This window comes from Pan troglodytes, chromosome 18 (genome assembly GCF_028858775.2).
Source record: "Pan troglodytes isolate AG18354 chromosome 18, NHGRI_mPanTro3-v2.0_pri, whole genome shotgun sequence".
In the NCBI taxonomy this organism is placed as follows: domain Eukaryota; kingdom Metazoa; phylum Chordata; class Mammalia; order Primates; family Hominidae; genus Pan; species Pan troglodytes.
The window spans coordinates 86,924,650-86,952,118 of record NC_072416.2 but is presented as its reverse complement, the minus strand read 5'-3'; the positions used below and the strand labels follow the sequence as shown (position 1 = coordinate 86,952,118).

At 61.2% G+C, this 27,469-nt stretch overlaps 1 protein-coding gene across 4 annotated transcripts in view; it reads left to right on the top strand.

Annotated features, from left to right (window-relative positions):
• Window positions 1-27,469, top strand: part of PIEZO1 (piezo type mechanosensitive ion channel component 1) — a 69,236-nt gene that overhangs the window by 13,701 nt on the left and 28,066 nt on the right. For all 4 annotated transcript variants that reach the window (XR_010152469.1, XR_010152468.1, XM_016930377.4 and 1 more), the window contains exon 2: window positions 21,358-21,453. Coding sequence is in view for 2 of the 4 variants with exons in the window: in XM_016930377.4 (XP_016785866.3) it covers window positions 21,358-21,453 (96 nt within the window). In the remaining 2 variants the exon portion in view is untranslated. The remainder of the gene's footprint in view (window positions 1-21,357; window positions 21,454-27,469) is intronic.

Sequence of the window (27,469 nt, the reverse complement as noted above, 5' to 3'; positions counted from 1 at the left end):
TCCAGCACTTCGTCTTTAAGACTGGAACTGGTCTGGATCTCCCAAGGGGGGGTCACTGGGTGCAGAGTTCCTGCAAGGCTGGGCCCGGTGCCAGTAGCGATTGCTCTGTGGGGCCTTTCGCACGGTTGATTTTTATCTCCCTGTGAGATTAGCACCTGCCCTGCTCTGCCTCACGGCTCTGGCTCTCCGGGACTGAGACGACCTGCTAAGTGACAGGGGCGGAAGGACCTTGCAACACATAGCAAGATGTGAGAGGGTGGAGCTGCTCCGCCCAGGCCCCGCCTGCAGATGAGAGGGCCGAGAGCCTCTTAATCCCCTGCGCTCAGGGCGTGTGACGGCAGGGAGTCTGTCCAGTGCCGCCCACCGGATTCCTATAGTCAGAGCTCCTCACCCAAGCCCCCAGGGCACCTCAGTGGCCTCCCAGGTGAGGACGTGAGGCCCAGAGACTCTGGTGGTGGCTGGTGTCACCTACGGCAGGGCCGCGCGGGGCCCAGTGGAGGACGCCTGGCCCGGACCTGGCTGCTCCGTGGGAACCGTGGGGCGTGCTCAGGGTGACTTGGTGCGGCTGGGCTGCCAGCCGGCCTGGCTGAGTCACTGGCAGTGAAGGCACCAGGTGGTGGACGTGCTCGGCAGCTGGCGGGAGAGTACCCCCACCCAGGACCGTGTTCAGGCTGAGGGGGAAGGGAGCGGCCCAGGCAGGCACCGCCCATGGCGGGGCCCCCACACTAACGGCCACCTCTCCCGATGGACTGCAGTTCTGGAGCCGCCCCCGAGGAGAACGCCCTGCTCAGTGTCCTGGCAGACTCTGGACTCTTCACCATGCCATCCTCGTTACAGCCTAGCCAGGCAGCCGCTCCCGTCCCCCCACCCCACAGACAGGAACTGCAGACTCCTAAAGGTCGAGCCAGCTCCCAAGTCCATAGCCAGAAAGTGATGCAGGCGGGGCCCGGCTGGGGGGCAGGTGTGACCGGATCATGGGGGAGCGGGCTGTGCGCAGGCATCAGGCTGAGAGGTCTCGGGGATGCGTCCTGGGAGCCGCCTGCCGGGTGTTCTGTGGGGCTGTCTGCAGGCCTCCTCTGGCTTTGGCAGGTTCTGTCCGGACAGACGGAGGCTTGGGAAGACCGGATTGTGCACTCTCTGCCTGGAGAGAGGGTGGGGAGGGGCTGGGGCGTGCGGGCAGGGAGAACACCCTGGGAGGCATCAGTCCTCTTCCCTGGGGACGGGCCATGCGTCAACAGTCCCTCACTTCCTCTCTCAGGGGCAGAGGCGTGGGGGTCCCGAGCCTCCAGGTTGGAGTAGGTTAGGAGAGCCTCAGAGCCCCCTACCGCCCCGCCATGTGGCATTGGAAGGGATGTGACCCCCTAGGGGATCTGTTAACCACACTCCGCCCCATGCCGGCCTCTCTGTTCCCTCTAACCTGCGCAGGAGCAGGGCCAGGTCTGAGCTAGCAGAGGCGACATGAGGCTCGTCCTGGCCCCGCCCACCCTGGCCCCTCCCTGTTTCCCACCACGCTCCGCCCACCAGAGCTACATGTTCTGTTTGAGCCTCAGCCCCAGACCTGGCTCAGGTCCTCAGGAGGAAGCAGTGACAGCCAGGCCTGGGGTCCTCTCCCTGCTCTGCTCCCTGCGTGCTGACTGGAGGCTGCAGGTCCCCAGGCTTGGCCCTGACCCTCAGGAATGGAGCCGGCCGACGTGAGGTGGGGGCTCCGGTCAGGTGCAGTGGTAGGAGAGGAGGCGGGACGGGTCCCACAGCTCCATTGCTGCCGAGGCGTTCCGCAGGTCTGTCTTCATATTGGTAAGGAAAATGCGAGGATGCTGTAGCCTGGGCATCCCAGTCCCCAAGTCCGAAATCCAAATCCAAGCGGAAAATTCCAGACCTGACTTCATACGCCAGGTCACAGTCAGAAGCCAGAATTATTGAAAGTATGCTCTGGGCGCGGTGGCCTCACACCTGTAATCCCAGCACTTTGGGAGGCCATGGTGGGAGGATCACTTGAGGCCAGGAGTTTGAGAGCAGCCTGGGTAACAGTGAGACCCCCGTCATCATTTACACAAATAAAATTATGTGACTGCCTTTAGGGTATTTGTACGAGGTATATATTGAAATGTGAATAGAATTTTGTGTTGAGTCCCATTCCCAAGATATCTCATTATGCGTGTGCAAATATTCCAAAATCCAGAAAATCCCACACTGGAAATACTTCTGGCCCCTTTGGATGAGGGGCCCCCACTCTGCATAGCAAGAGTGGGTGCGGGTGCTGCTGTGTCCTAGCGTACCTCAGTGTGTGGCCTTTGCAGTGAATAGGACTGGTGTCCTCACTGTACAGATGAGGAAACTGAGGCCCAGCTTGCTTTGCCAAGGTGCAGCCGGCCCCGGCCATGGCTATTCTGGCTCCAGATCCCAGGGTCTGCAGCCGCAATACTGCTGTGCCCCGGACGGGGCCCTGCAGCTCATGGTGTCGCTGGCCTGCCCATTGTGGGCACCCCCCCACCCCAGACTGGCCGAGGCCTAGAAGGGAGCAGGGCCTGGCTGAGGCTGCAGGGGTGGAGACGGCCAGCCAGCCCCTCACTGCCAGGAAGGGCGCATCCATCCTGGCCTCTCCCCAGGGAGAAGGGAGGAGCGGCTGAGAGGGAAGCGCTCTTGCCCTGTGGACGAGCTCCTGCCCCACGGACTAGGGAGCCCCCGCCCATAACCTGCTTGTCAGGGCCACCCGGGACCCCCGGGAGTTCGGCTGCTCGCTCTGCTGTTAGGAATTGGATTAGTTTTCCATAAAAACAGGATGTGGTGGGTGAGAGGGCAGTGTGTCCGTCTTTCTCACTCCCCTTTTTCCAGGAACTGAGCACACGCATAGGCTTTAGCCAGGACCGTCCAGTCCCCTCCCCACCCCCCACAGGGAACAACCCACTCTCTGCTCTTAAGTGGCCACTTAATCAGCTTCTCCTCCTGGCCTGGGGAGCTTCTTGGAGCCGGCCTGCCGTGGTGGGAACAGCTATGGGGACACCCTGCCATAAGGTCCAGCAGCTAAGCTGGGATGTGGGGGGAGGGGCTGCGAGGCCCAGGCAGTGTGCCAGGCCGTGCAAGAGGAGCCCAGCCCTTGCCCCCACCAGCCGGCAGCCCTGGACCGAGGTTGGGCCCGTGAGGTTGGCTGGGCCCTGGGCCCCCCTCCCCAGGACACGACGGTGGTGGCACATGGCTTTGGGGGCTCGTGGGTCCCACTTTGCAGACCTCTGCTCTAAAGGGTCTGGTCCACGGGGTCCCCTCTGGAGGGCCTGGGGGAAATCTCAGGGACCTGGGGTCTGGACCCGGGGGAGGGAGTGGGAGAGGCATGTGCGTGAGTCTCGTGCTGTCAGGGAGCCCGGGAAGTCTGCGAGGGCTTGGGGGTTGTGTCAGGGAGTGTGGGTTTTGCCCTTCAGTGGTGGAAGCTGGCTTGAGTCCCCTCGATCCCTCAAGGCTGTAGTCCTGACTCGGGGCTGTAGGGCAGGGCAGGGTGAGGTCACCCTGAGGCAGAAGGCTCAGCGGAGATGTTCTGGCTTGGCTCTGCCCCTCCCTGGCTGGGTGGCCTCACCCTGTGACCTATGGGGACCCTGGTTCCTCTGAGCCAGGGGACAGCAGTGACTCCGCCTTCCTAGGTGGCTGAGGATGACATGGGCTCCCCCTGCAAATGTGGGGTCTGGCTCAGTGGCCAAGTGTATGATGGTATGTGGCTCTTGGGGTCCTGAGAGAGATGGGAGAGGAGCAGGGGTTTGTAGGGAAGCTGGCGGCTTCCACCCCAGCCAGTCACCTGCAGTGGGGGAGTTCCAAAGCGGACTGAAGCTTCGACCTTGTGGCTGGTCCCCTTCCTTCCTGCCTCAGTCATTCTGGTCTCTGGGGGATCAGGGCTGGGGGGCTCTGGGCTGTGGGGGCCTGTTTTTGTGACTCAAAGCTCTCCCAGCACAGCCCCCTGACCTCCTTCCTCATGGGCAGGACCTGGCCCAGGGGTCTCAGCACAGCCACAGGCCAGGGATGCCCTTGCAGATGGCCCTGGATGGAATTCCAGAACTCAGAAATGTCTCCTTCCCGTAAGGATGTCCTGAGACTCATGAGACCGTTTCCTTCTGGAAAGGCGGAGGAATGGGGAGATGAGTGAAGAGCGCACTGCAGCTCAATCCGGGAAGAAGCTAATCAATCAATCAGGGAAGCCAATCAATCGGAGAAGCTGATGGGAAAGCCGTGCTTGGTAGAATAGGCGCGTGCGGGCAGAGCCGTCGCGGCACTCACAGGCTGACCGTGAGGACCTTGGGTGTTGCTTTGTGCTTCTCTGCATTTTAAAAACTTTTGAAAGTGGAGAAGAGGAAAGTGAATGTTCTCTGAGATTTCATGGAAAGGGGAAACTGAGGCCCACTCTAGCCAGTTTGGGCCCAGGGTTCCAACCTGGGGTGGCCCCGGCCCTCGTGGCCTGAGGTGATTGTCCCTGTGGCTCTGAGAGCAGCTGGGGCCGGGTCCCCGTTCTGGGGCTGGTGATCCTGGGGAAGAGCCAGGCAGTGCCCTGCCCACCTAGTGGTTATGAGCCCAGAATGTTGATTTTTTTCCCTTGGTTGCTTCATGACTTTGTTGAATTTCCAGAGTATGTGTGGGGGCCCCCGGCGTCCCACCCGCCCCAGCCCTGTGGCAGCAGGGCTGGCTGTTCAGCGCAGTCAGCTGGGCCCAGGGCCCCGGAGGTAGGTGGGTGTGTGCCTGAGCTTCCCCTTTGGGCCCTGCCAGGTGCTGGGAGGGACCACACAGGCGGCAGGAACTCGGGGTCCCCAGGCCTCGGCCACACCAGCCTGGTGCTTGTTATATATTGATATGTCTCTCTACCTGTGAAATGGGTATTTATTTTAAGGAGCTGACGCACGCGATTGTGGGGCTGTCACGTCTGAAGTTCGCAGGGCGCGCTGGCTGTCAAGAGCCGCTGTTGCAGTCTCGAGTCCAGGCTGTGCGCTCGGCAGGGGTTCTCTGTGGCGGTCCTGGGAATTCCTCCTCCGGGCCCTCAGGCGACACTCCCCTGCCGTCAGCTGATTGGATGAGGCCCTCCTGCCGTCTGCTGATTGGTTGAGGCCCTCATGCCGTCTGCTGATTTAAATCAATCTCATTTAAAAAACACCTGCACACCAAATTGCGATTGGCGTTTGACTAAACTGGGCAGCGTGGCCCAGCAGCGCTGACACATGAATCAACCCTCACACCCCACCCGCAGGCGTGACCACGGCACCCACGCTGCCGACTGAGAACACAGCCGTGCGCTGACTCGCATGTGATGTCTCTGGTCGCACCTCCTCCATCCTCAGCACCCTGTTCAGAATGGAGATAGCGGCCGGGCGCGGTGCTCACACCTGTATCCCCAGCACCTTGGGAGGCCTGGGTGGGCGGGTCACCTGAGGTCAGGAGTTCGAGACCAGCCTGGCCAACATGGTGAAACCCCATCTCTACTAAAAATAGAAAAATTAGCCGGGCGTGGTGGCAGGTGTCTGTAGTCCCAGCTACTCGGGAGGCTGAGGCAGGAGAATCGCTTGAACCCAGGAGGTAGAGGTTGTAGTGAGCGAGATTGTGCCACTGCACTCCAGCCTAGGCGACAGAGTGAGACTCTGTCTCAAAAAAAAAAAAAAAAAATTAGAGATAACGACTTGGGCTCTCTAGGGACCAGGGAGCCAGGCTCCAGGCGCTGCTGTCCAGCCCCTTGCCAGCTATACGAGGTGCTCACCTGGCCACGTGTCCGGGCAGTGCTTCTGGGGTGGCATCCACTGGGAGGGCAAGATGGTCCTGGTGCAGGTGCCCAATTCTGTCCCCATTTCACTTACTGGGAACTCAAGGCACAGAGAGGGGAGGGCTGAGCTAGGACCAGACCCCAGTCTCCTGCAGAAGTACACAGACATGATGTACGACCATCCTGGACACCTGCCCTGAGATTCCCCTCCCTCTCCTGCCCTGTCCCAGTGGCCTGGGGGGAAGGGGAAGCAAGGTTCTGAAGGGAGTGTGACCAGACACCTGCCTGTGACACCCCCTCTCCAGGCTGCCTCCGAGTGGCTGGTGACTCCCCTCCTGCCTGCGAGGGAGGCGGCCAGGTTGCATTCCTCTCTGAGTGCCGGGGAAGTCCCTAGAGAGCAGGCCAGCCTGTGACTGGGCCCTGGGGCAGTCTAGACAGGCCAGACTGGACAGGCCAGGGGGCTGGGTGCCGCTGGGTAAATCACAGGGTGAGGGCTCTGAGTCAGCACCCCACCTTCTGTCCTGGGTCCAGCACCGCTGAGGACACAGTGGGCAGCCGGGTCTGCCAGGGCCAGGTAGCTGTGTTGAGAAGGCAGTGCTCCTGAGAGGCGGCTACCGGGAGGTTTTCAGTGGCCAGGTTTCTTAGGAAGCCCTTGTTGCCTCTCTGGGGTGAGTTGCTGGGGCTATGGTTGGAGTGGTCGCCAGTGTCTGCCCCTGGTGCCGAGGGCGGAGTCCTCGTTTTGGGAGGTCACGGCATGATGCTGGGGGTCAAAGGCAGGCCGTGGCAGGGGCATTCCTTTTTTCTTTCTTTTTTTTTTTTTTTTTTGAGACGGAGTTTCACTCTTGTCGCCCAGGCTGGAGTGCAGTGGTGCGATCCCAGCTCACCACAACCTCCGCCTCCCAGGTTCAAGCGATTCTCCTGCCTCAGCCTCCCGAGTAGCTGGGATTACAGGTATGTGCCAGCATGCCCGGCTAATTTTTGTATTTTTAGTAGAGACGGGGTTTCGTCATGTTGGCCAGGCTGGTCTCGAACTCCTGACCTCATGATCCACCCGCCTTAGCTTCCCAAAGTGTTGGCATTACAGGCGTGAGCCACCGCGCCTGGCCTGGCAGGGGAATGTCGATGCGTGATCTCTGCCTGGAGAGCACGTTCATGTTTCCCAGAGGACACTTTAGAACATGGCGCCTGGGTTTGGATGAACCTCAGCCTAAGAATCTACCTGCTCAGGATCCAGCGACGCTGGTGGTGTGGACTTCAGCTCTGGAGAATGGGTTATATGGAACCTGGGCGCCGGGAGGGCGTTGCCACGTGCTTGCTGCTGGGGCTTCAAGAGGACCCCATCTCCTGTGGCCGAGACCCCGTGTCTCAAGGCACATCCCGCTTCGTACCCCGCCCCACCCTCCGCAGCTTCATGACCTCTGGGTTTCCCCCAGGACCTTCGCATCTGATGTTCGCAGATCCTTCCTGCCACTGGGTCCTGCTCTGGTGCCCCCCGGGGAAGCCTTCCCTGAGGACCCAGCTCAGCATCTGGTGCTAACTGTGGCTCATCGTGCACTTTGGCCCCCAGGAGGCTGTGGGCTCCTGAAACGCCTCTGAACCACGGGCTTCCAACCACACCTGACCCCCTGCGTGCCGACCCTGTGTGCAGGTGTACAGGTGTGCCTGGGGCACGATGGCTGTGACGGCCTCACAGAGCCTGGAGAGCTGCCTCCTAGCTTCCAAAGCCTTCATTTCAGGAATCTTACCCTCTCAATTAGTCTGGAATGCTGGGGGCGGGGCCAGCTCCAGGTCACAGAGCGATCTTGTTTACCCAGACCTTAACATGGGCCCTTCCATGCTAATCAGTGTAATCATTGTGGTCCATGCGGCCTCTGGAATGTGCTGTCCACTCCCTGGGTCAGCCAGAGAGTGTCAGGGAGCACCTACCGGCTGTTACCCAGTGCTGCCCTGACCTGATTCTTCACTCTGCACATTTGTATCACGCCAGACCCTGGCTGGCAGCTCCAGGTGACGAGGCATGTCAGTGCCTTCCTGTTCTGTTCTGTTTTGTTTTGTTTTTTAAATGGGGATGAGGTCTTCCTGTGTTGCCCAGGTTGGTCTTGAACTCTCAGGGTCAAGCGAACCTTCTGCCTTGGCCTCATAAACTGCTGGATTACAGGCAGGAGTCACCACACCTGGCCCACTGCTGCTTTCTAGATGAAGAGACAGAGTCCCAGAGAAGAAGCAGGGGTTTGGCTGCTGGTCTGGAGCCGGTTCTGCTCACCTCCAGCTTCTGCCTTGGGCCACCCTGTTCACACAGGAGCTGCTCACAGGCTGAGACCTCGAGCAGGGCCCTCCTAGAGGAACTGGGCCCCCGTAAGTGCCCTGAGCCGCCAGGAGCCGGCCCCACGTCTCATCCCTATCTCCGGAGGACATTGGCTGCCAGCTCACCAGCTGGCCCCTGGGCAGGCTTGAATCATGACCTGGAACGCCAGGTGTCTCTGGCTCTACCCCTGGACCCGCACCCTGTCCGAGTGCCCCAGGGCCAGACTGTTTTGGTTGCACCCTCTGGACGGGCTACCCCCATGACGGCTGCTCATGGAAAGCTGTGGTTCTTAGGGAGCTGCCAATTCCTAGTCCTGCAGCCTGGAGCTCCTGGGTATAAGGTGGGGGCTCGGGCGTACTGGGGACTGGGGGTCTCAGGAAAGAGCCTGTGGGACCTGTGAACTCATAGCTGCTGGCCGAGGTACCACCTTGTGGCTGTCCTTCTCAGCCAGGCCTGGTCAGGGCTTGTGTGCAGGGCGGCTGAAGCTGTGGGAGGCCACACTGTCCACACAGTGCCCTGTAAGCCCACCGTGCCTCAGTTTCCCCGTCTGACAAGTGGCACAACAGAAGCCACTTCCTGGCACACAGCTCAGGGTCAGGGCCGACACAGCACTTGTGGGCTGCCGGGAGACCCGAGGGGCTGCCCCTTCCTTGCCTCGGCTGCCACGGGTGACCTGGCAAACCACTCTGGCCGTGGCACCATTGGGGGTCTACCCTTGTCAGTCAGGGTTGACTGCTCGGCTGGGAGCCCCTTCTCCCCAGACACATCGTCTCCTTGGGGCTGGAGGGGGTCCTGCCGTTCCCGGGATTGTCGAGCAGCAGGAATCCAGGAGGGCAGTGCCTGCAGCTCAGATGGGGGCCAGTGGGCAGGGCCGATCCAAGGGTGGCAGGAAAGTGCCCATCACTGACCTCAGGTGGTGGAGGCCATGGTGTGTGAAGGAAGGAGAGCTGAGTTGGAGGTCTTACTTTGTCACCGCCCCTCTGAGTGCCTGCTGTGTGCAAAGGCCAGCGGGGGCCCTTTCTTCAGCTGGGCTCTGCCCAGACCCCTGAGCTCTGGGTGGGCCGGGAGGGAGGCCTTGCTGCTCACAGAGGTGGCTCTGCCTGACCCAGCTCCCTTCCCAGGGCACAGTGGGGGCATAGGGTCGGCTCCGTCAGACATTCTGGGACCTGCATCCTTCCTGGGGCCACACCCTCTACCCACTGTCCCCCACCTATTTACCTGTATCTGCGCCAGAGATGGCTGCCCAGATAAGCCCTGGTTTCCTCCCTTTCTGGAGAGGCTGCGGGGGCTGGCGAGGAACCCACCTGCGCAGAGAGTCAGGGGATTGCTCTGTGTGGAACGCAGGCCTCACCCATGCCCTGGAATCTGTCCCCTTCTCTGTTGCTGAGGGATGAGTCCCAGATCCCTGACCCTGCAGGGGAGCCCAGCACAGAAAAACTCTGAGGCCTCCACACCCTGGCAGCGCTGCTGGTTGTCTGTGGGGAAGGACAGGCCCTGGGAGGGAGGGGGAGGTGGGGAGGGCAGTGGGGAGGGTCAGGAGGAAGTGGGTGAAGGGCCACCCAGGCCCCGATGTGGGGGATGTCTCACTCATGGGGTGGGGCATTCTCATCTCTGCTTGGTCTCCTGCCATGCTGGGGGTCATTCACTGCTGACCCCAAGTACCAGGAAGATGGGGATGGGATGCTGAGCAGCATCGGGGAGAACGCAAAGGCACCTCCTAGCTCACCCGCCCCCACCCCGCAAGCACAACCATTGCCATGGTGTGGGGACCGGAAGGCGGCGGCTTTGGGACCAGACTGCTTCTGCCTCGGGCCGTGCCGCTGGGCCTTTGGTCAGCACCTTCGTGCCCTGCAAGTCACTCTTAGCCTGGTGCCCTCCTGGGCAGGGCAGTGCCACAAGAGCTCAGGCCCAGATGTGCAGGTGCTCTGTTCCACCCACCAGCAGGTCACCTGGGGAACCCTCCCCTCCTGCAGCCTCTGTATGCTCATCTGTGAAATGGGCGTGGTGGAGTCACCCCTGGCTTGTGCGAGAATCCCAGGGGCTGATGCCTGCAGGACCCTGTGGGTTTTGCCCCGCTCCCTGGGCAGAGACAGTTCCCCCAGTCCCACCCACGTGGCTGTGTGCAGCAGGTGCCTGCTGACCCTCTGTTCCTGCACAGTCACCTTGTTCACAGACGGACCCCCACCCTGCCCTGCAAACCCCTCCAGGGGCTGCGGGCTGAGTGTGTCTGGGAGGGTGTCCTGACTCTCCACGCCAGCAGGTCTGAGAGCAGATGGCTGTGGCAGGTGCGGTGGGTGCCCAGCCCACAGCAGCCACCAGGCCTGCAGGACCCTGCCCCGTGTAGGTCAGATGAGCCATAAAACTGAGTTTCCTGGACACTGAGCTAATTAAACCTGGACACCGAGCTAATTAAACCCAGGCACCGAGCTAATTAAATGCTCCAGAAGCTCCTCAGTGCCCCAGGCTGCTGGCCGGGCTCCAAGTAGGTAAGGAACATTCCGTTTACCTCCTGCTGCGTCGAAGGCGGGTGTCTCCCCTCGGGCCCCTGCCTGTCCTGGGCTTCCTGGGTGCTGCTGCCTCGAAGACGGGTGGCTCCGCTCGGGTCCCTGCCTGTCCTGGGCTCCCTGGGTGCTGCCTTCCCTGTGGCCGCGTCCCACTGTTGCCTTTGGACAAAGCTCTCCTAGGGCCTGGGGTTCTCCCATGAGATGACAGGGGTTGGTTCGAAGGTCTCTGAGGTTTTCAGAGCTTTGTGAAGGGTTCTAGAATCCATTTTCTCTCTCATTGCTGGACAGAGAGTGTAGACGGGGCTTTTTCTTGAGTTTCTCTCAACTCTTCTTTGTCCATGAGGCAGGAAGAGGGGCTTCCTTAGTCCTCAGCTTGGGGTGGGTTGGGATGGACAGAGAACTGTGCAGGATCCCAGCCTGAGACGGTCCAGCGCCCCGGGGGAGCGGAGCCCGTGGCTCAGCCGTCTGTAGCCACGGCCGGGGTCACTGTCACTCAGGGCACAGAGGCCCTGCCGGCGAGGTCTGAGGTGGGCGTGTGGGGTGGTGGGCGCTGGAGGCAGGACCTCTGCTTGTGGAGGGTGGGCCAGCTGTGGAGGGTGGGCCAGGCGTGGAGGGTAGGCCAGGCGTGGGGGGTGGGCCAGGCGTGGAGGGTGGGCCAGGCGTGGGGGGTGGGCCAGGTGTGGACCAGGTGTCACGTCCGCTGGGGCCTTTGAGGGGCAGGTGGGGATTGGCGCGGAGAAGGAGTGAAGCAGCTGGGGTTTTGGGAGCCTGTGCGGAGCAGGCCCGGATGCCAGGGTGGCTGGTGAAGGTGGGCCTGGGCGGGCTCGGCCTCCATTAGGGGAGCCCCCCAGGTCCCCTCCCCACACAGCTTCCCCCTCTGTCTGCTGTCCAAGGCTCCTGTGCTGGCACTCTGGGGTGGTAGGCCATGCGGCCCATGTGAACCTCACCATAGACCTTGCTGTGAACGCTGCGCGGGGTGTCTGGGGGCGGGCTGGCTTCCCCCCGTCCCCTGGGCCAACCTTGCCAGCCTTCTTCTTCCATAAAAGTGGGATCTGTCTGAGCCCTCATGGCCCCTCTGGGTCTGGGTTTGGTTTTTGTGCTCTGCCTGGGGTCATGGCAGGGAAGGCCCAGCAGGCTCCCTTGCAGAGCAGGGCAGAGCAGCGGCCTCCAGGAGCTGCCTGTACCACGTCTGCTCTTCTTCCTCTCTTCCTCTGCCCGGCCCCGCCCACCGTCGAAAGCACTAGCACAGGAGTGTTTATCGGTTTCTCTTCCAAGCCAAATAAGGCAGAGAGCGCTCTTGCAGGAGTTGGAGCAGGCCAGGGGGAGGGCAGCTGGGGCTTGGACCAGGACCCCGGCTCCCTGTAGCTGCGCTGGCCTGGCAGCTGTCATCCGCTAACTCTGATCCTCGCCTGCCCTCACCCGGCCCCTTTCAGAGCTTGCCATGCTCAGCTGGTAGCAAAAGAAGTCAAGACCTAGCAAGGTGCCTGCCCCGGCCAGGAGGCCCAGGTTCTAGCCCTGCAGCTGCAGCTGTGAGCTCTGGGGACTCAGACGACTGATGTCCTTCCCAGCTTCTGTTTCCTTTGATGAGAGGAAGGCTGGACCAAGCGACCTGCCCTGCTTCTGTCTGTTTCCTCCAGTCCTTTTCCTTTTTGACCAGTTCACTTGTTGATAACTCCAGCAACGCATGAAAACAGTCCCCTTGTAAAAAAGGGAAATGCCGTGGGTAGGGGGGACCAAGGACCTCTTCTGCAGGAGCAGACGCAACAGCTTGGTGTGGATCTTCCTCAGCCTTTTTGTCCATCCTAGACATGTGGAATTTCAGTTTTACACAAAAGGAATGGTAGGCGTCTGACTCTCTGTGGCTTGTATCACTTGGCAGTGCCACAGGGATTGGTGCATGTTTGCTCTCTCATGCTATGTGTCAGGCACTGTTGTCTCTGCGACAATCCTGTGAGGAGGGAGTTATGGTTCTTGATTTATAGACGAACAAACTAAGACAGAGGAGATTGGGCTCATCTGTGGTCATCTCAGCAGTTGTGAGAGGTCAGGGCCAGAGCCCAGTGGTGTCATTCTGCAGGGCACATACAGACACAACCCACAGGGTTCTGCCGCACCCCCTGCCGCTCGGCCTGCTCTGCAGGTGGGTGCCGAGGCTGTTCCTGCATCTGCTGTGTCTTGTGAGTCCATGGGTGCCTGTGGAGTGGGGGCGGTGGGTTTGCATTTCCAAGCACTGCCTCTGTCATAGGCTCGGGGAGAAGCAGTTACGCATGAGCTGCTATGAGCCACAGGTATGACTGGCATCACAGCAGGAGGAGCCCTGGGGATGGCTGAGTGATGATGGGTGGGGACAGAGCTCACAGAAGCCAGGGTTGCCCCCAGGCCAGGCCACTGCTGGGGCCAAGGCTGGGATGCAGCAGGATGTTGGTCTGTCGGGGAGTGGCAGGAAGCCCACAGGGTCAGCTGACACTTAACCCAAAGTGGTGGGAGCCTTGAATGCCAGACCGAGGGCCACACAGTTGGTCTCGGTGCACAAGGACTTGGGCTGAGAGGGCTGTTGCTCCTCAATGGCCATCTCCTTGTGGGAGGAGAGTCCGGGCAGCCGCTGCCAGGAACCCACCTATGCTTGAAATAGTGGGACCACAGGGCTGAAGAGGCTCCTGGGGATTCCTCCCAGGATTCAGCTGCTCTGTCCCCAACCCCGGAGGGCCTGTTCGTCTAGCCCTATATCCTCTCTGCCAGTTAGGTCAGGGCAGAGAAGTAGAGGCACAGAGGGTGGCGGAGGGGTGTCCAGCCAGGCCTTTCTGTGGCACCTTCTGAGGCTGGCTGGAGTCTGTGAAATCTGTGATAACTGGCCCAGACCCTTCCCTGGCCCAGACCCTTCCTGCCTCCTGGGGCATCTGCTGGAGCTGAGGCTGCTGGGGGAGTCTGCCTGTGACTTGAGTCTCTTGCTGGGCCATGCTGGGCTCAGTTCGCCTGTCTGTGGGGTGGGATGGTGCCACCCTTAGGTTGTTGGGAGGACTCAAGGAGAGTGATGCCTCCAGCCATGGCAGCTGGCCCTGCTCCAGCCCGCAGCCTGGCTCCTTCAGGGCCAGGAACCCCCAGGTCATGGACTCCGACCCTCGGGCTCTCCTGCTTCCCAGGTGACGAAGCTTCAACCCGTGGGCTCTCCTTCCTGGGTGTGGAAGTCCTGGAGAAGGTGGAGATGGGATCTCAGTCCAGCCCATGGCTCCACTTCCTTTGAGAAGCTCTTTCCCCCGTCTTGGCCCCCAGCCCTTGTTCAAGCACCTGTCCCTCTCCTGTCTCCTAGGCCCCGTCAGTCCTTTTGGAGACCTGTTCCCACCCGCCCCTGCTCTCACAGGCTGCCAGTGTCCACACACTCTCAGGCACTGTCATTGGAGCCTTTTAACCACACGGGAAAGCAGGCAGGTTAGGTAACTACCTCCCCCAGCAACGCCCCCTGCATACCCAGGGCCTGCACCAGGTGCTGCTGCGCTGCCAGCTCTCTCGAGGTCCCTCCTCCTAACCTCAGTGCATCGCGTCTTCCAGCCCCCGGCTCCGAGGGCTCAGCCTCCAGGTGGTCTAACCTGGAGTCTAAACCTGGATTGCCATCTGCCTGCCTCAGCCCTTCCCTTCCCCAGGGACCGAGGGCCAGTGCGGCTCCCCAGCCACCCATTTTTTGTTTGTTTTGAGACGGAGTCTCGCTCTGTCGCCCAGGCTGGAGTGCAGTGGCCTGATCTCGGCTCACTGCAAGCTCCGTCTCCTGGGTTCACGCCATTCTCCTGCCTCAGCCCCCCAAGTAGCTGGGACTACAGGTGGCCGCCACCACCCCCGGCTACTTTTTTGTATTTTTAGTAGAGACAGGGTTTCACCATGTTAGCCAGGATGGTCTCGATCTCCTGACCTTCTGATCTGCCCGCCTTTGCCTCCCAAAGTGCTGGGATTACAGGCATGAGCCACTGCACCTGGCTTGTTTGTTTTTATTTTTATTGTTTTTTGAGACGGAATCTTGCTCTATTGCCCAGGCTGGAGTGCAGTGACATAATCTCAGCTCACTGCAACCTCCACCTCCCAGGTTCAAGCGATTCTCTTGCCTCAGCCTCCCAAGTAGCTGGGACTACAGGCACCCACCACCACACCCAGATACATTTTGTATTTTTAGTAGAGATGGGGTTTCACCATGTTGGCCAGGCTGGTTTCGAACTCCTGACCATGAGATGGCGGGCTTGAGCCATCTTCCCGCCTCGGCCTCCCAAAGTGCTGGGATTACAGGCGTGAGCCACGGTGTCCGGCCCCAGCCACCAGTTTTGTACAGCACTCAGGTGGGTGTGGTTCCTGAGGACATGTCACACGAGATCCTTCCGGTCCATCAGCCCACCCGGCCCCACCAGCGGCCAGTGCGGCCATTGGGGGGTCCAGAGTCCCGGGGCAGAACGACTGACTCCAGGTTGTGGAGGGGCCTCTTAGGATCCTTCTAGGCACCCAGGTTGGGCAGGTGCCTCCATGCCTAAGACTGAGCTCCTGGTGGACATCGGGCTGGGTGTGGGCGTCCTGCACACCCTCCCTGTGGCCTGGTGCCCGTGAGGAGTGGACAGTCACCCCGAGAGCATAGACCACCCTCGAGACTCCCAGATGGCGGCCGCAGAGCCCCACTTCCCTGCCTGGTGTGTGATACCTTCCATGGCTGAGGACACCTCTGACTGCTCACTCCTGTGACCCTGGACCCAAGTGCTGGGCCACACCTGGACTCCAGGCCCCAGTCCTTCCTTCTCCTGCTGTCCTGGCTCCTGGGCGGCCCCCGCCCTCCCCCTTCCGAGGCTCTGCCCTGTGCTGGGAACCCAGGAATTGCAGCCCCACCCCCTGGCCCCGGTTTCTCATGTCGGGATCTGCTGGCCAGGTTGACTCCTGACCGCCACTGTCTCCTCAGACTTGCTGGTCCCACCCGGTCCCCACCTGTCCACCGCCCGAGGCTCTCCTGTGAGGCCGCTCTGCAGCTCTTGGCCTGGAGGCCCCTGGCCTCTCGTGGTGCCTTCTGCACTGTCCCCTTTGGAGATGGGAGCTTCGAGGGTAGGCGCCACCGTTCCGTGAAAAGGCGGTATAAGCAAAGCAACCCCCAGATACTGAAGGAGCCGGGAAATAAAAGGAGGCAGACAGAGCAAGTGTGTTGGTACCAGGCTATTTACTGGCAGGAACTTACAGACGGAAACATGGCCTCAGGCAGCCTCCAGGCAGGTAGAGCTCTGAACCCAAACGCCCGATCTGGGGCTCGTATGGTGCCCTGGGAGGAATGTGCAGGTGGCTGGGAACCTGGCGGGGGTGGGGTGGCCAGATTCCTGCTGCAGCATCGGGTTTGTTTAGGAAGAAACGTACGAGGACTAGACACTCTTTTTTTTTCTTTCCTGCACATGAATGCCAGGGAGTAGGTGCTCCTGCAGGAAGATGATGCATCAACTAGCCAGTCTGGAGGCATTCCCAGACCCGGGGTTAATCAGCAGATTAGCATTTAAATAAAGTTACTCTGTCCCCACAGCCAGCTAGGCCCGAGCCACATGGCGGGGGCGGCGGGGGCGGCTGTTTGCCGCATCCCAGGCTTGCTCCATCTCCTCGTCTGCAATGTGGAGGTGACAGTCGTGGTCCTTGGCTAGTGCCACAGGACTGTACAGGACAGATCACCCAGCCCCGTGCCTGCACTGGGGGCAGCGGTGACGTGATGGCCGCGGCGGTGACCTGATGGCCGTAGGTGTGTCCACCCTCTGGTTAGGCCTCTCCTCTCCCTGAGGCGCAACAGGTATCCTCGGGTGGGAGGTTCAGCTGCTGGGCCTGGGGCCCCAGCTTTCAGCTCCTGTGCCGGTGTGGAGCAGGACGGCACGCCAGGGCCTTGGTTCACACGATGCCCCCAGCTCGTCTCTGCCTGCTCTGTGATGCAGCCTCAGCTCCTGTGGGTCCCGGGTCACCCACCCGTGTGGGCCGCAGTCTTTCTGCACCACGTCCTGCTCTCGGCCAGCGCTGGCCCGCGGGCCCCGGCAGTGTGGGGTCACACACAGGCCGCACCGGCTGTTTCACGGAGCCCCCCTGCTCGAAATCCTGGCCTTGGGTCTCTGTGTGGCTCCTGGAGGGAGCACGTATGAGGTGTCCAGGTTGTGAAAGCCCCACCCGGCAGCCCTCCCTGTGACAGTCCTTCAGGCCTCGTCAGGCTTGGTTCAGCCCGTGTTAGAGGAGGCCAGACAGCAACTCCTCGATCACCACAGGGAACGAGGGTTGGGCAGTTTCTCTCCCACCCAGGCGTGGGTCATCTGCAAGGGTCTCATCCCAGGAACTGGATCCTGGCAGGGGGGCTCAGGCATCTGACATCCCCTGGCAGGTCTTCCTGTGTGCCAGTGGGAGTGGGTGGTGTCCAGCCTTCTTTGTGGAATGTTCCGGTTGAGTGGTGTGTGGTCCTGGTTACCACCATGTGGCATTTGTGGCTTTCCTGGCCAGCACCCACTGAAAGCAGAGGCCAGCCCAGCCCTTGGACACCCAGGGGCCCAGCAGCTACAGTGGGGGCAGCCTCTCCCCTCCTGACTGTGCTCCTCTCAGCTGTAGGATGAGGGTCTGTGGATGGGTGATGGCTGGGCTCTCTGCTTCCCAAGGAGCTGGATGTGGGCCATAGTCAGGCGTGTGCTGGTGAGGCGAGGGGGTTGGGGGTTGGGAGCCACAGCTCTCTCTGACCCCATCCCATTGCAGCTGACTCAGGAAAAGGCATTACCCCCACGGGGTCACAGGCCCAGCCTGGGCAGCTCCTGATGGGAACATGGGAGCCACAGGGCAGGGCAGGCTCCTGTCCCCGCTCCTTGGATTGTCTCAGGCCCCGCCTCCCCTCTGGCTGAATTTCTTCCTTCTCTGCCTGAGCCTGATCTGCAAAGCTTCTGACCTGCCCTGAGTTGGGGCCAGTCTTCAGGGCCAAAAGCAATGCCGCCTCCTCCAGGCAGCCTGCTCTGACGTCTCCCCCTCTGGCTTTAGCCCACAAAGTCACAGCTGAGGCCACATCAACACACTTAGACCAACAGCACTGCCGGCTGCATAGACAACACAGGTAGATCCAAGGAGTGTTTCGAAAAGCCGTGGCCCTGCGGCCGGGATGCCTGGACCTGGGCCCTGACCACTCTCGGGAGCTCCTCCCCTCTCAGAGCCCATCCCATCTGAAAATGGGGGCATTGGAGCATTGGAGGAGCGCTCCTCACTCCTGACCTGCTAGCCAGCTACTCCGAGGACCCCAAGACCAGATAACGGGAGGAGTGGTGGGCTGGGCTGTGACCCTGAGCCCCCTTCTCATCCCACCCGTGAGGCTGCCCCTGCTTGGTGTCTGTGGCGGGAGGTGTGCTCCGGAGGGCCGGGTACGCTCTGGGGGGGCGGTTGTGCTCTGGGGGGGGCGAGTGTGCTCCACGGGGGTGAGTGTGCTCGGGGGGGCAGGTGTACCTGGGGGTGGGTGTGCTCTGGGGGGGGCGAGTGTGCTCTGGGGGGTGGCAGGTGTGCTCTGGGGGGGCGGTTGTGCTCTGGGGGGGTGAGTGTGCTCTGGGGGGCGGTGGGTGGGCTTTGGGCTAAGTAGCCCTCTTCCTCTCTGAGCCTTTTCCTTGTCTGTGTTGTTGCTGAGTGGCCGCCACCTGGGACAAGCCTTAGCTGTCTGTCCAACTGTCCACCATGTCCCCGGACCCTAGACCAAGCCCGCTGCCTGGTGGGGCCTGCTGGGTATTGAATGAATGAATGAATGGATGAATGGATGAATGAATGAGTGAACAAACTCTGGGGGGCGTGTTGCTGATCACCCCAGGGCAGGCCCGTGGTGGGTCCTGGTGTCAGGCAGGGGACTTGCCCTGCCGGGTGACGTTGGCCAGCCGGGGAACCCCTGCCAAGGTGCCTCCCACGCCCCCATCGTCCTCTGCCTTTGACTCCACTCTGCCCCTCAAGGTTCCCCTCTGGCTCGGCCAGGGGCAGGGCAGTCAGGGAGGCCTCCAGCTCCAGCCCCTCCCTCATCTGCATCCTCAGCCCCTGCACCCGCCTCATCTCCAGCCCCAGTCCCTTGCAGCCTCAGGCTCGGGCTTCTGAGAATCCTTTGCAGATTTCAGGGCTGGTTATTTTTTTATTCTGGCAAAATATACATCCATAAAGCTTTGTTTCCTGATATGATCTCACTCTGTCGCCCAGGCTGGAGTGCGGCAGCGTGATCATGGCTCACTGCGGCCTCAGCCTCCTGGGCTCAAGTGATCCTCCTGCTCCAGCCTCCTGAGTAGCTGGGACCACCGGCATGCACCATCATCCCCGGCTAATTTTTGAATTTTTTTGTAGAGATGGGGTCTCTGTGTTGCCTGGTCTGGTCTCGAACTCCTGGGCTCAAGTGATCCGCCTGCCTTGGCCTCCCAAAGTGCTGGGATTACAGGCCTCAGCCACCACACCTGGCCTAAAGTTTGTCACGTTAGCTGCATTTAAGGGCACAGGTCAGCAGCGGTAAGCACATTCGCATTGTTGTGCAGCCATCACTGACACCCATCTCTAGAACTTCTTCGTTTTCCCAAAGGAAACTGCATGCACGGCACCACCTCCCTGGCCTCCCCACAGCCTCAGGGTCTGGTGACCTTCATCCCCAGGACCTACGCTTCTGACTCCAGGAGCCCTGCCTGGTGTCCACACCACACTAGGGTGCCCTGCCACGGGCTTCCAACCCAACCCTGGTGCACTTGTTGAGCACTGGACGTTCCTGGCAGGTCAGACCGTGAGCTCCTCTGCTCTGACGGATGCATGGACGGCTGCCACCTGGCTGGACAGGTGCAGAGGGGAGGTGCCACCTTCTCTGGGGACAGGACTGGGGCAGAATTCACCTGGCTGAAAAGTGCAGCTGTGGAGAACAACAGAGAACTTCAGAAGCCTTTGCTGTGAATGCATTTTCCTCCTGCCTCTTGGGCCAGATCTTATGGATTTTTTTTTTTAAATGAAAATGTATAATCGTCAAACAACTTTAGATTTAAAAGCATGGAGCCGATGGCTACGCTTGGTGCGTTAATGGGAGGAAGAGGGGATCTTAACTTCAGGGAGGGCTCCTGGGGGAGCTGGGGGAGGCTGCTGTGTCCAGCAGGGCAGGCGGTGCCCCCCGGAGCCCGGCACTCCGCGATGTGTGCGCTAAGCCGAGGCCGCCTTGAGCCCGTAGCAGCGCCGAGCGCGATTCTTTCGTGTCTGCTTCTGGGAGGGTGGAAGGGTGAAGTTGCTGAGAGTGAGAAGGGAGGGGCTGTGCTTCTCGAGTTTGCCGTGCGCCCCTGGCCCTTTCAGGTGCAAGCATCAGCTCCACGGTGCCAATGGGGAGATGGGTCTGGAGGCCCCACCAGGCTGTGAAAGGCCCGGCCTCCTGTGCTGTCCGTGGAGGTCGGGGTCTCCCTCTGCCTGCGTCTCCTCTAACTTGCCCTGCGTTTTCCGTGCCCCTGGTCTAGGGTGAGGCTCGGTTCTTGGGGACTGAGGGGCAGGCGGGTGTCAAGGTGAGAGCTGGGCTGGGCTGGACCTCCCTCCAGAAGACTTCCCAGGGCTCCTTTGGCACCAAGGATGGAGCAGATGGTGGCACGCATGGCCTCCCCTGGGCACAGAGCCAGACTATGGAGGGACCTCGTTGGCTACATCCTGGTTGGGGCTTTGGGGTCATGGTGGGAGCAGCAGCTAGGGGTCTCGCTTGGACACGGGTCTGAGCTCACTGTGGCCTCCTTCCTCAGCCTCCTGACCGGGGTCCTGAGGCTGGAGGGTGGGTGGACAGTAGGCTGGAGGATGGGCTGCTGGCGCCCCTTAGGCAGCATGAGGCACTTTTCCAGTCCCAGTGTCCTCCCTGGTAGCCCCGGAAAGGCTGAGTGGTCCCTCAGGTCCCCTGCGAGGAGACGACATCAGGCCCCACCCCTCATGTCCTGACAAGCCTCACATTCCTAGGAGGAAGCAGGCCTGGCTAGCACGTGGCAGGCACAGCCTCCCTGACTCCAGACCTTATCAGATCAGTGCAAGTGCCAGGGAGACCCCGGGTGGGAGCTGTGTGGTTGGGACTGATGCAGGCACTGGCCGGACTCTCAGGATGAGGGTGGGAGGCCAGGCCCCGAGACCTTCTGGGACAGGCAGGACGGCAGACACGGGACATGGTGTGGGGGCTGTGGTGAGTGCGGCCACGCAGAGCATTTGGGCTGAAGGCGCGCTGTGTCCCACTGCCCCATACCTGTGCGGGGGCTCCCAGACACGTGCTGGGGGCAGGAATCACAGCGTTTTTTTGTTTGATTGTTTTTTGAGATGGAGTCTCGCTGTGTCGCCCAGGCTGGAGTGCAGTGGCTCAATCTCGGCTCACTGCAACCTCCACCTCCCGGGTTCAAGCAATTCTTCTGCCTCAGCCTCCCGAGTAGCTGGGATTACAGGTGCCTGCCACCATGCCCGGCTAATTTTTGTATTTTCGGTGGAGACAGGGTTTCACCACGTTGGCCAGGCTGGTCTTGAACTCCTGACCTCAAGTGATCCGCCCGCCTTGGCCTCCCAAAGTGCTGGGATGACAGGTGTGAACCACTGCGCCCAGCCCAAGAATAGCATTTTTAAAGGAAAAAAAGCAAGGTAGAAAGATGGGTCACAGCCTCAGCGCCCTGCTGGGAGGCTGGTGCCCGTGTCGTGGCGTGTGAGAGATATGTACGGAAGCGCAAGGCGGCTTCCATGGCTCTGGCCCAGGGCAGCACTCACAGGGCACACGGCCTCGGGGGTGTGACGAGCTGGGCCGCGGGTGCGCTGTCCTCTGGGGTGGGGCTGGCCATCCTCTGTTGGCGACGTAGCTAACGCCCATCTCCCCGCAGCCTGCCTCCTCCGCTTCAGCGGACTCTCGCTGGTCTACCTGCTCTTCCTGCTGCTGCTGCCCTGGTTCCCCGGCCCCACCCGATGCGGCCTCCAAGGTAAGGCCAGGGGACCCTGCCCACGCTCTCAGGGTGGGAGGGGGTGGGCATTCGTATGGAGCCAAAATTCGTACAGCTTTCCTCACCTTTAACAGCCCGGGGTGGAAGATGAGGGGTCCCGAAATAAATTTTTTTTTTTTTTTTTTTGAGACGGAGTCTCGCTCAGTCACCCAGGCTGGAGTGCAGTGGTGCGATCTCTGCTCACTGCAGGCTTCGCCTCCCAGGTTCACGCCATTCTCCTGCCTCAGCCTCCCGAGTAGCTGGGACTACAGGCGCCCGCCACCATGCCTGGCTTATTTTTTTTTTGTATTTTTAGTAGAGACGGGGTTTCACCGTGTTAGCCAGGATGGTCTTGATCTCCTGACCTCGTGATTCGCCTGCCTCGGCCTCCCAAAGTGCTGGGATTACAGGCGTGAGCCACTGCGCCCGGTCTTTTTTTTTTTTTTTTTTTGAGACAGAGTCTCGCTCTGTCTCCCAGGCTGGAGTGCAGTGGCACAATCTTGGCTCGCTGCAACCTCCGCATCCCAGGTTCAAGTAATCCTCGCATCTCAGCCTCCCAAGTAGCTGCAATTACAGGTGTGAGCCACCATGCCCAGCCATCAGAGTCTCTTATTTTCATCATAGACCCCAAGCTAAGCTCAGAATCTTTTCTGATCCGTGTTGCAGGGGCTGTGGGGGGCGAGGAGGGTCATGGGCTTGGAGTCCCTATGTCCCTTGGGAGGCCACAGGGAGTGGATGGGCCCCAACTGCCCACTCCCTGCAGGCTCCAGGCACGTTTCCTGCCTGCTGAGGCTCTGGCAGCCTGGAAGTTCCAGCCGCCTGGACCGCCCTCCCGCCGCCCGCTGTGGGGTTGGACCTCAGTTGACTTTGATCCACTTGTGTGGGGGCGGAGCTGAGGCCCCCCTTGGGAACCACCTTGGGGTCTGAGCTGGGCCAGGACTGTGTTGCTCTCCCGTATCCTCCAAACAGAGGGCGGTGAGGCCACGTGCCAAGCCTGCAGCCTGGGTGACGAGGGTAGCAGCAAACCCTCCATCCTGTGACATGTCACCTACCTGCCCCGTGGGGGCCATGTCATCCTGTGACGTGTCACCTACCTGCCCCGTGGGGGCCATGTCATCCTGTGACGTGCCAGCTACCTGCCCCGTGGGGGCCATGTCATCCTGTGACGTGTCACCTACCTGCCCCGTGGGGGCCATGTCATCCTGTGACGTGTCACCTCCCTGCCCCGTGGGGGCCATGTCATCCTGTGACGTGTCACCTACCTGCCCCGTGGGGGCCATGTCATCCTGTGACGTGTCACCTACCTGCCCCGTGGGGGCCATGTCATCCTGTGACGTGTCACCTACCTGCCCCGTGGGGGCCATGTCATCCTGTGACGTGTCACCTCCCTGCCCCGTGGGGGCCATGTCATCCTGTGACGTGTCACCTCCCTGCCCCGTGGGGGCCATGTCATCCTGTGACGTGTCACCTCCCTGCCCCGTGGGGGGCCATGTCATCCTGTGACGTGTCACCTCCCTGCCCTGTGGGGGCCATGTCCATTTTGTGCCCACGTTTTAGGAGAGTGCATTTGGGAGCAAACACTCAGAGACCTGTCCCCAAAGGCCATGGGCCAAACGTGGGTGGGGCCGGGCCCTCCGCTGGTCTTTGGGTTTGGAGGGTGAAGAGCCACTGAAAGGAAGGAAGGTCCGCAGGGAGGGCAAGTGTAGGGAGCAAGAGACCTTCCCCAGCAGAGGGCAGAGAGGAGGCCAAGCAGGACCGGGGGGCGTGACTGTGGAGACAGGCTCTCGGGTGCCGCCCTTCTGGGAGGTGCTGGACGCAGCAGGCTGGCAGCGTGGGGGCCTGTCCATGGCTACGAGGTGTCCACCGGGCTGCGTTTTTCCAGGGGACTCTGGGGAGGATGTGCTTCCTCTTCCAGCTGCTCCAGGTGCCTACCTTCCTGGGCTTGGGGCCCCTCCCTCCATCTCCAGAGCCGGTGGGGTGGGGTCAGGGTCACACCCTGTCTCTCCTGCTCCCTCTCCCCTGCGGTAACCTTGTGGCTTCGTCCCATCTGCCTCCTCGGCTAATCCAGGCCGACTTCCCTGGTTTAAGGTCAGCTGTTGGGCAGCCCCCATTTCTTCTGCTGCCTGGACTCGCCTCTGCATGTGAGCTTCTGCGTTCACAGATTCTGGGGAGTGGGGTGCAGGCATCATTGGGGTCCATCGTTCTGCCAGCTGCAGGTGGAAGGTCGCTCTCCGGCCTCGCGACATCTGGCTGGAAGCATCCCACGGGCTCCTCCTAACTCATGGTGCTGTGGGGTGGGCAATGGTCTTTTTTATTTATTTTTTTTGAGACGGAGTCTCACTCTGTCACCCAGGCTGGAGTGCAATGGCACGATTTGGGCTCACTGCAACCTCCGCCTCGCGGGTTCAAGCGATTCTCCCGCCTCGGCCTCCCGAGTAGCTGGGATTACAGGCGCCCACCATCATGCCTGGCTAATTTTTGTGTTTTTATAGAGACGGGTTTTACCATGTTGGCCAGGCTGGTCTTGAACTCCTGACCTCAGGTGATCCGCCCACCTCGGCCGGGACTACAGGCATGAGCTACCGTGCTTGGCTTTTTTTTTTTTTTTTTTTTTTTGAGTGGGGGTCTTGCTTGGTTGCCCAGGCTGGAGAGCAGTGGCATGATCATGGCTCACTGCAGCCTCCACCTCCTGGGCTCAAGCGATCCTCCTGCCTTAGCCTCCCAAAGTGCTGAGATTACAGGTGTGAGTCACTGTACCCAGCGCAGGCACTGATCTTGGATCATGGGTAGAATTCAGGGGTGCAGAGAGGCATTTTGGGAGGGGCCCAGTGCGGCCGAGTTCTGGGAGTCGCTGGGGCCTGAGGCCCAAACCCCTCCAGGATGCATGGCTGTGGTGGGTGGGCACACCCACTCCCGGTCCCTATCCTGGGCCTCCCCTTTGCTCTGTGGAGCCGGTTCTGTCTGTTCCCAGTCCCCTGGTGTTTCGCCGTTTGTTCCGTAAATATTTCATGCCCAGGGCGCAATTGGAAACACTTTCCTTTAATCAGCAGTGGGGGAAGGCAGGCGCCCAGCCAGGCCAGGGGAGGAGCTGGGGTGGGAAGATTTGGAGAGGACCCGGGAGGACTTCCCTGCCTGAGCCTCCTCAGAGGCCCTTCAGAGACGGAGACGCTGCCCAGTTTTCCGGGAGGGAGAGAGGAAAGTGTGAGGCTTGCCCGAGCCGAGTGCCCGGGGCTTTATGATTTGTGCAGCTGCTGGGCTTGGCGTGGCCCTGGTGGAAGCTCTGACGCCATCTGGGCCTTGGTCCCCTTGTAGGCGTCAGCCTGATCCTTGGGGGGCTGGAGGTTGAGCTCAGACTGAACAGGGAGGAGAGGGGCAGGGGCTGGGGCTGGGGCAGTGGGAACAGACCCTGGTGCTCCAGGCAGGGCTGCAGGCAGAGCCACAGGGGTTGGCTCCCAGAGACCTGCTTGTCATTTAGGGACTCAGAAGCCCCATCCTGCCTTAGGATAAAACCCACCTCCAAGAGTGACCCTGCTGTGTGGAGAGAGACCACCCCCCCACCTCTTGCCATGCCCCCTGCAGGGAGGCCCTGCCACCCTCTCCAGCTTCACTGGTCCCCCGGCTCTGCCAGCCTTGTGTAGTCTCCATCCTCTGTCTCAAAAGCCCCCTCTCGTGGCCCCACCCCGCAGCTCAGCCCTAGCTCAGTCGCTGGGTGGGCCTCATGGCTCAGCCTCAAGGCACCCTGGGTCCCTTGGCTGGTCCCATGTACACCCCATGGATCAGGTTCCAGGGGGCTCCCATGCACACTCCACGGATCAGACTCAGGGCAACTCCACACTCCCCACAGATCAGGCCCAGCCCTTGTCCGGCAGGTGTGGGGATGGTATCTATGGACCACGCATCAGGATGCTGCCGTGGTGGGGCCCCTGAGCCTTTGCAGACCGTGCAGGGGTCCAAGGGCTCCGGCTCTGGGGGAGGTCGATGCTCTGTCAACCATCCGGTCTGCGATGCCCTGGGGCCTCCCCGCCCCTTCCTGTTTCCTCCTGAGAGCCCTGCAAGCTGGAGGGGGAGCCCCGGCCCTTTTTTTTTTTTTTTTTTTTTTTTTTTTTTTTGAGACGGAGTCTCGTTCTGTTGCCCAGGCTGGAGTGCAGTGGCAGATCTCAACTCACTGCAACCTCCACCTCCTAGGTTTAAGTGAAAGTGATTCTCCTGCCTCAGCCTCCTGAGTAGCTGAGATTACAGGTGCCCATCACCACGCCTGGCTAATTTTTGTATTTTTAGTAGAAACAGGGTTTCACCATGTTGGCCAGGCTGGTCTCAAACTCCTGACCTGAGGTGATCCACCCACCTCGGCCTCCCAAAGGTGTGAACCACCACGCCAGGCCCCCTGCACCTTCTTCTGGGTGGGCAAGAGCCATGCTGAGCCCCTCGCCTGCCATGGATAGGGGTGGCAAGAACAGTCCATTCCCCATGGGCTCCCTCCAGCAGGCAGCGGATGGGTTGGGGCCCACACAGTGGTTCAGGAACAAAGGCTGAAGGGCGGTTGCCGGCCAGAGCTGGGCGGGTCCCTGGCCTGAGCCTCCTCTCACTCCCTTTCCCAGGATGGAAAGGCCACTGTGAGCTGGGTGTGTCCTGCCAGGAGGGAGTTGGAGTCGGGGGCAGGAGACCCACTGGGTCTCCTGGGCTCCTGGAAGAGGCAGCAGTGGGTCCCTGCGGAGGTGGCCTGATCCCCGGCTCAACCTGGTTTTCCCAGCTTTGCATTTGGGAGTGGGACCTGCAGGGGGAGAGTGAGGGGGTGGGCGGGGACAGGGGCTGCAGGTGAAGGCACGAGAAAGCGGCCCGACCCCTTGAGGTCATGCTGTCGAGAAGAGGGCCGGTGTCAGGGTGCCCCCTCGGCCTCTGTGTGCACCTCCCCCCGCCCCGCCCCGTGCAGGTCAGCAGAGCCTCGATCCCTCTGCACGTTCCGGCCCCCTCCCATCTCCAGCAGCGTCTCTTCCCGGGGTGCCCCTCGGACTCTCAGCTCCCTAGTCTGATCCAGCCCAGGCAGGGAGCGGTCGTGCCACGTGGCCAGGAGTGGCCTCCAGGCCCAGCTGCGGCCCCTTCCACCCTGGGGAGGGATCATGGCCCAGCCGTTCTAACATGGCCAGACCAGGACACTCTGGCCGGCCCGAGAACTGAACCGGGAAGGAGGCAGGGAAAGGGGAGGGAGGAAGACAATGGGCAAGCAGTGGCATCCGAGATGTAGCCAGAGACGGACATCCTGGACTGTCGTGCAGGGCAAGGTGGGTGGGCGGGAGCCAGGTGGCCTGAGAGCCCCTCCCTGCCCAGGGGTCTCTGGTCAGGCAGTTCCTTCCCGGGCTGCTGGATCGTGTGTGCAGGGAACCCGTCAGCCTGGCTGCTCAAGGGCGCAGATGTCCTCTCAGTGCCCGGGGGTCCTTTACAGCCCCAGCAGGAGCCCCACGTGCCTGTGGGGCAGGCCCCACAGGTCCCTCTCTCTAGGACTCAGAATACCTTCTCCAATACCACGTGCTGTCCCTGAGTGCCCAGTGCCACAGAGGGCCCCGCTGGCGAGGTTACTTCAACGTCAGGCTAGAGGGTGCAGCGAGCAGGACTCACAGCCCAGGTTCCCAGGCAGGTGTGGCAGGAGCCCATTCCCTGGGTCGGTGTTCTTATGTCACCCCACAGTGACCCTGCTGTACAGAGGCGGGGGCACGGGGCGCCTGGCTGGTGCCCTCTTGGTGCCAGACTTGTGCTCTGCTGAAGAGGGGCTGGTGTGGCAGGTATGAGCCCGGCACAGAGGTCGTGAGCAGTGAGAAGCCTGGCACCTATGGGTTCGGGGCAGGGAGGCCCTGGAAGGTCCTGTCCTCCGGGAGCCCTGCACAGCCCCCTGGTGGTGGCTCCTGTTCGTGTTGGGGCTGCAGCCTCCCTTCCTGGACTGTTTTCCATTCCTCCTTCCCACTCTCCCTCCTGCTCACCCCTCCCATCCTCCACAGGTCAGAGGTCATAGCTGCAGGGTCAG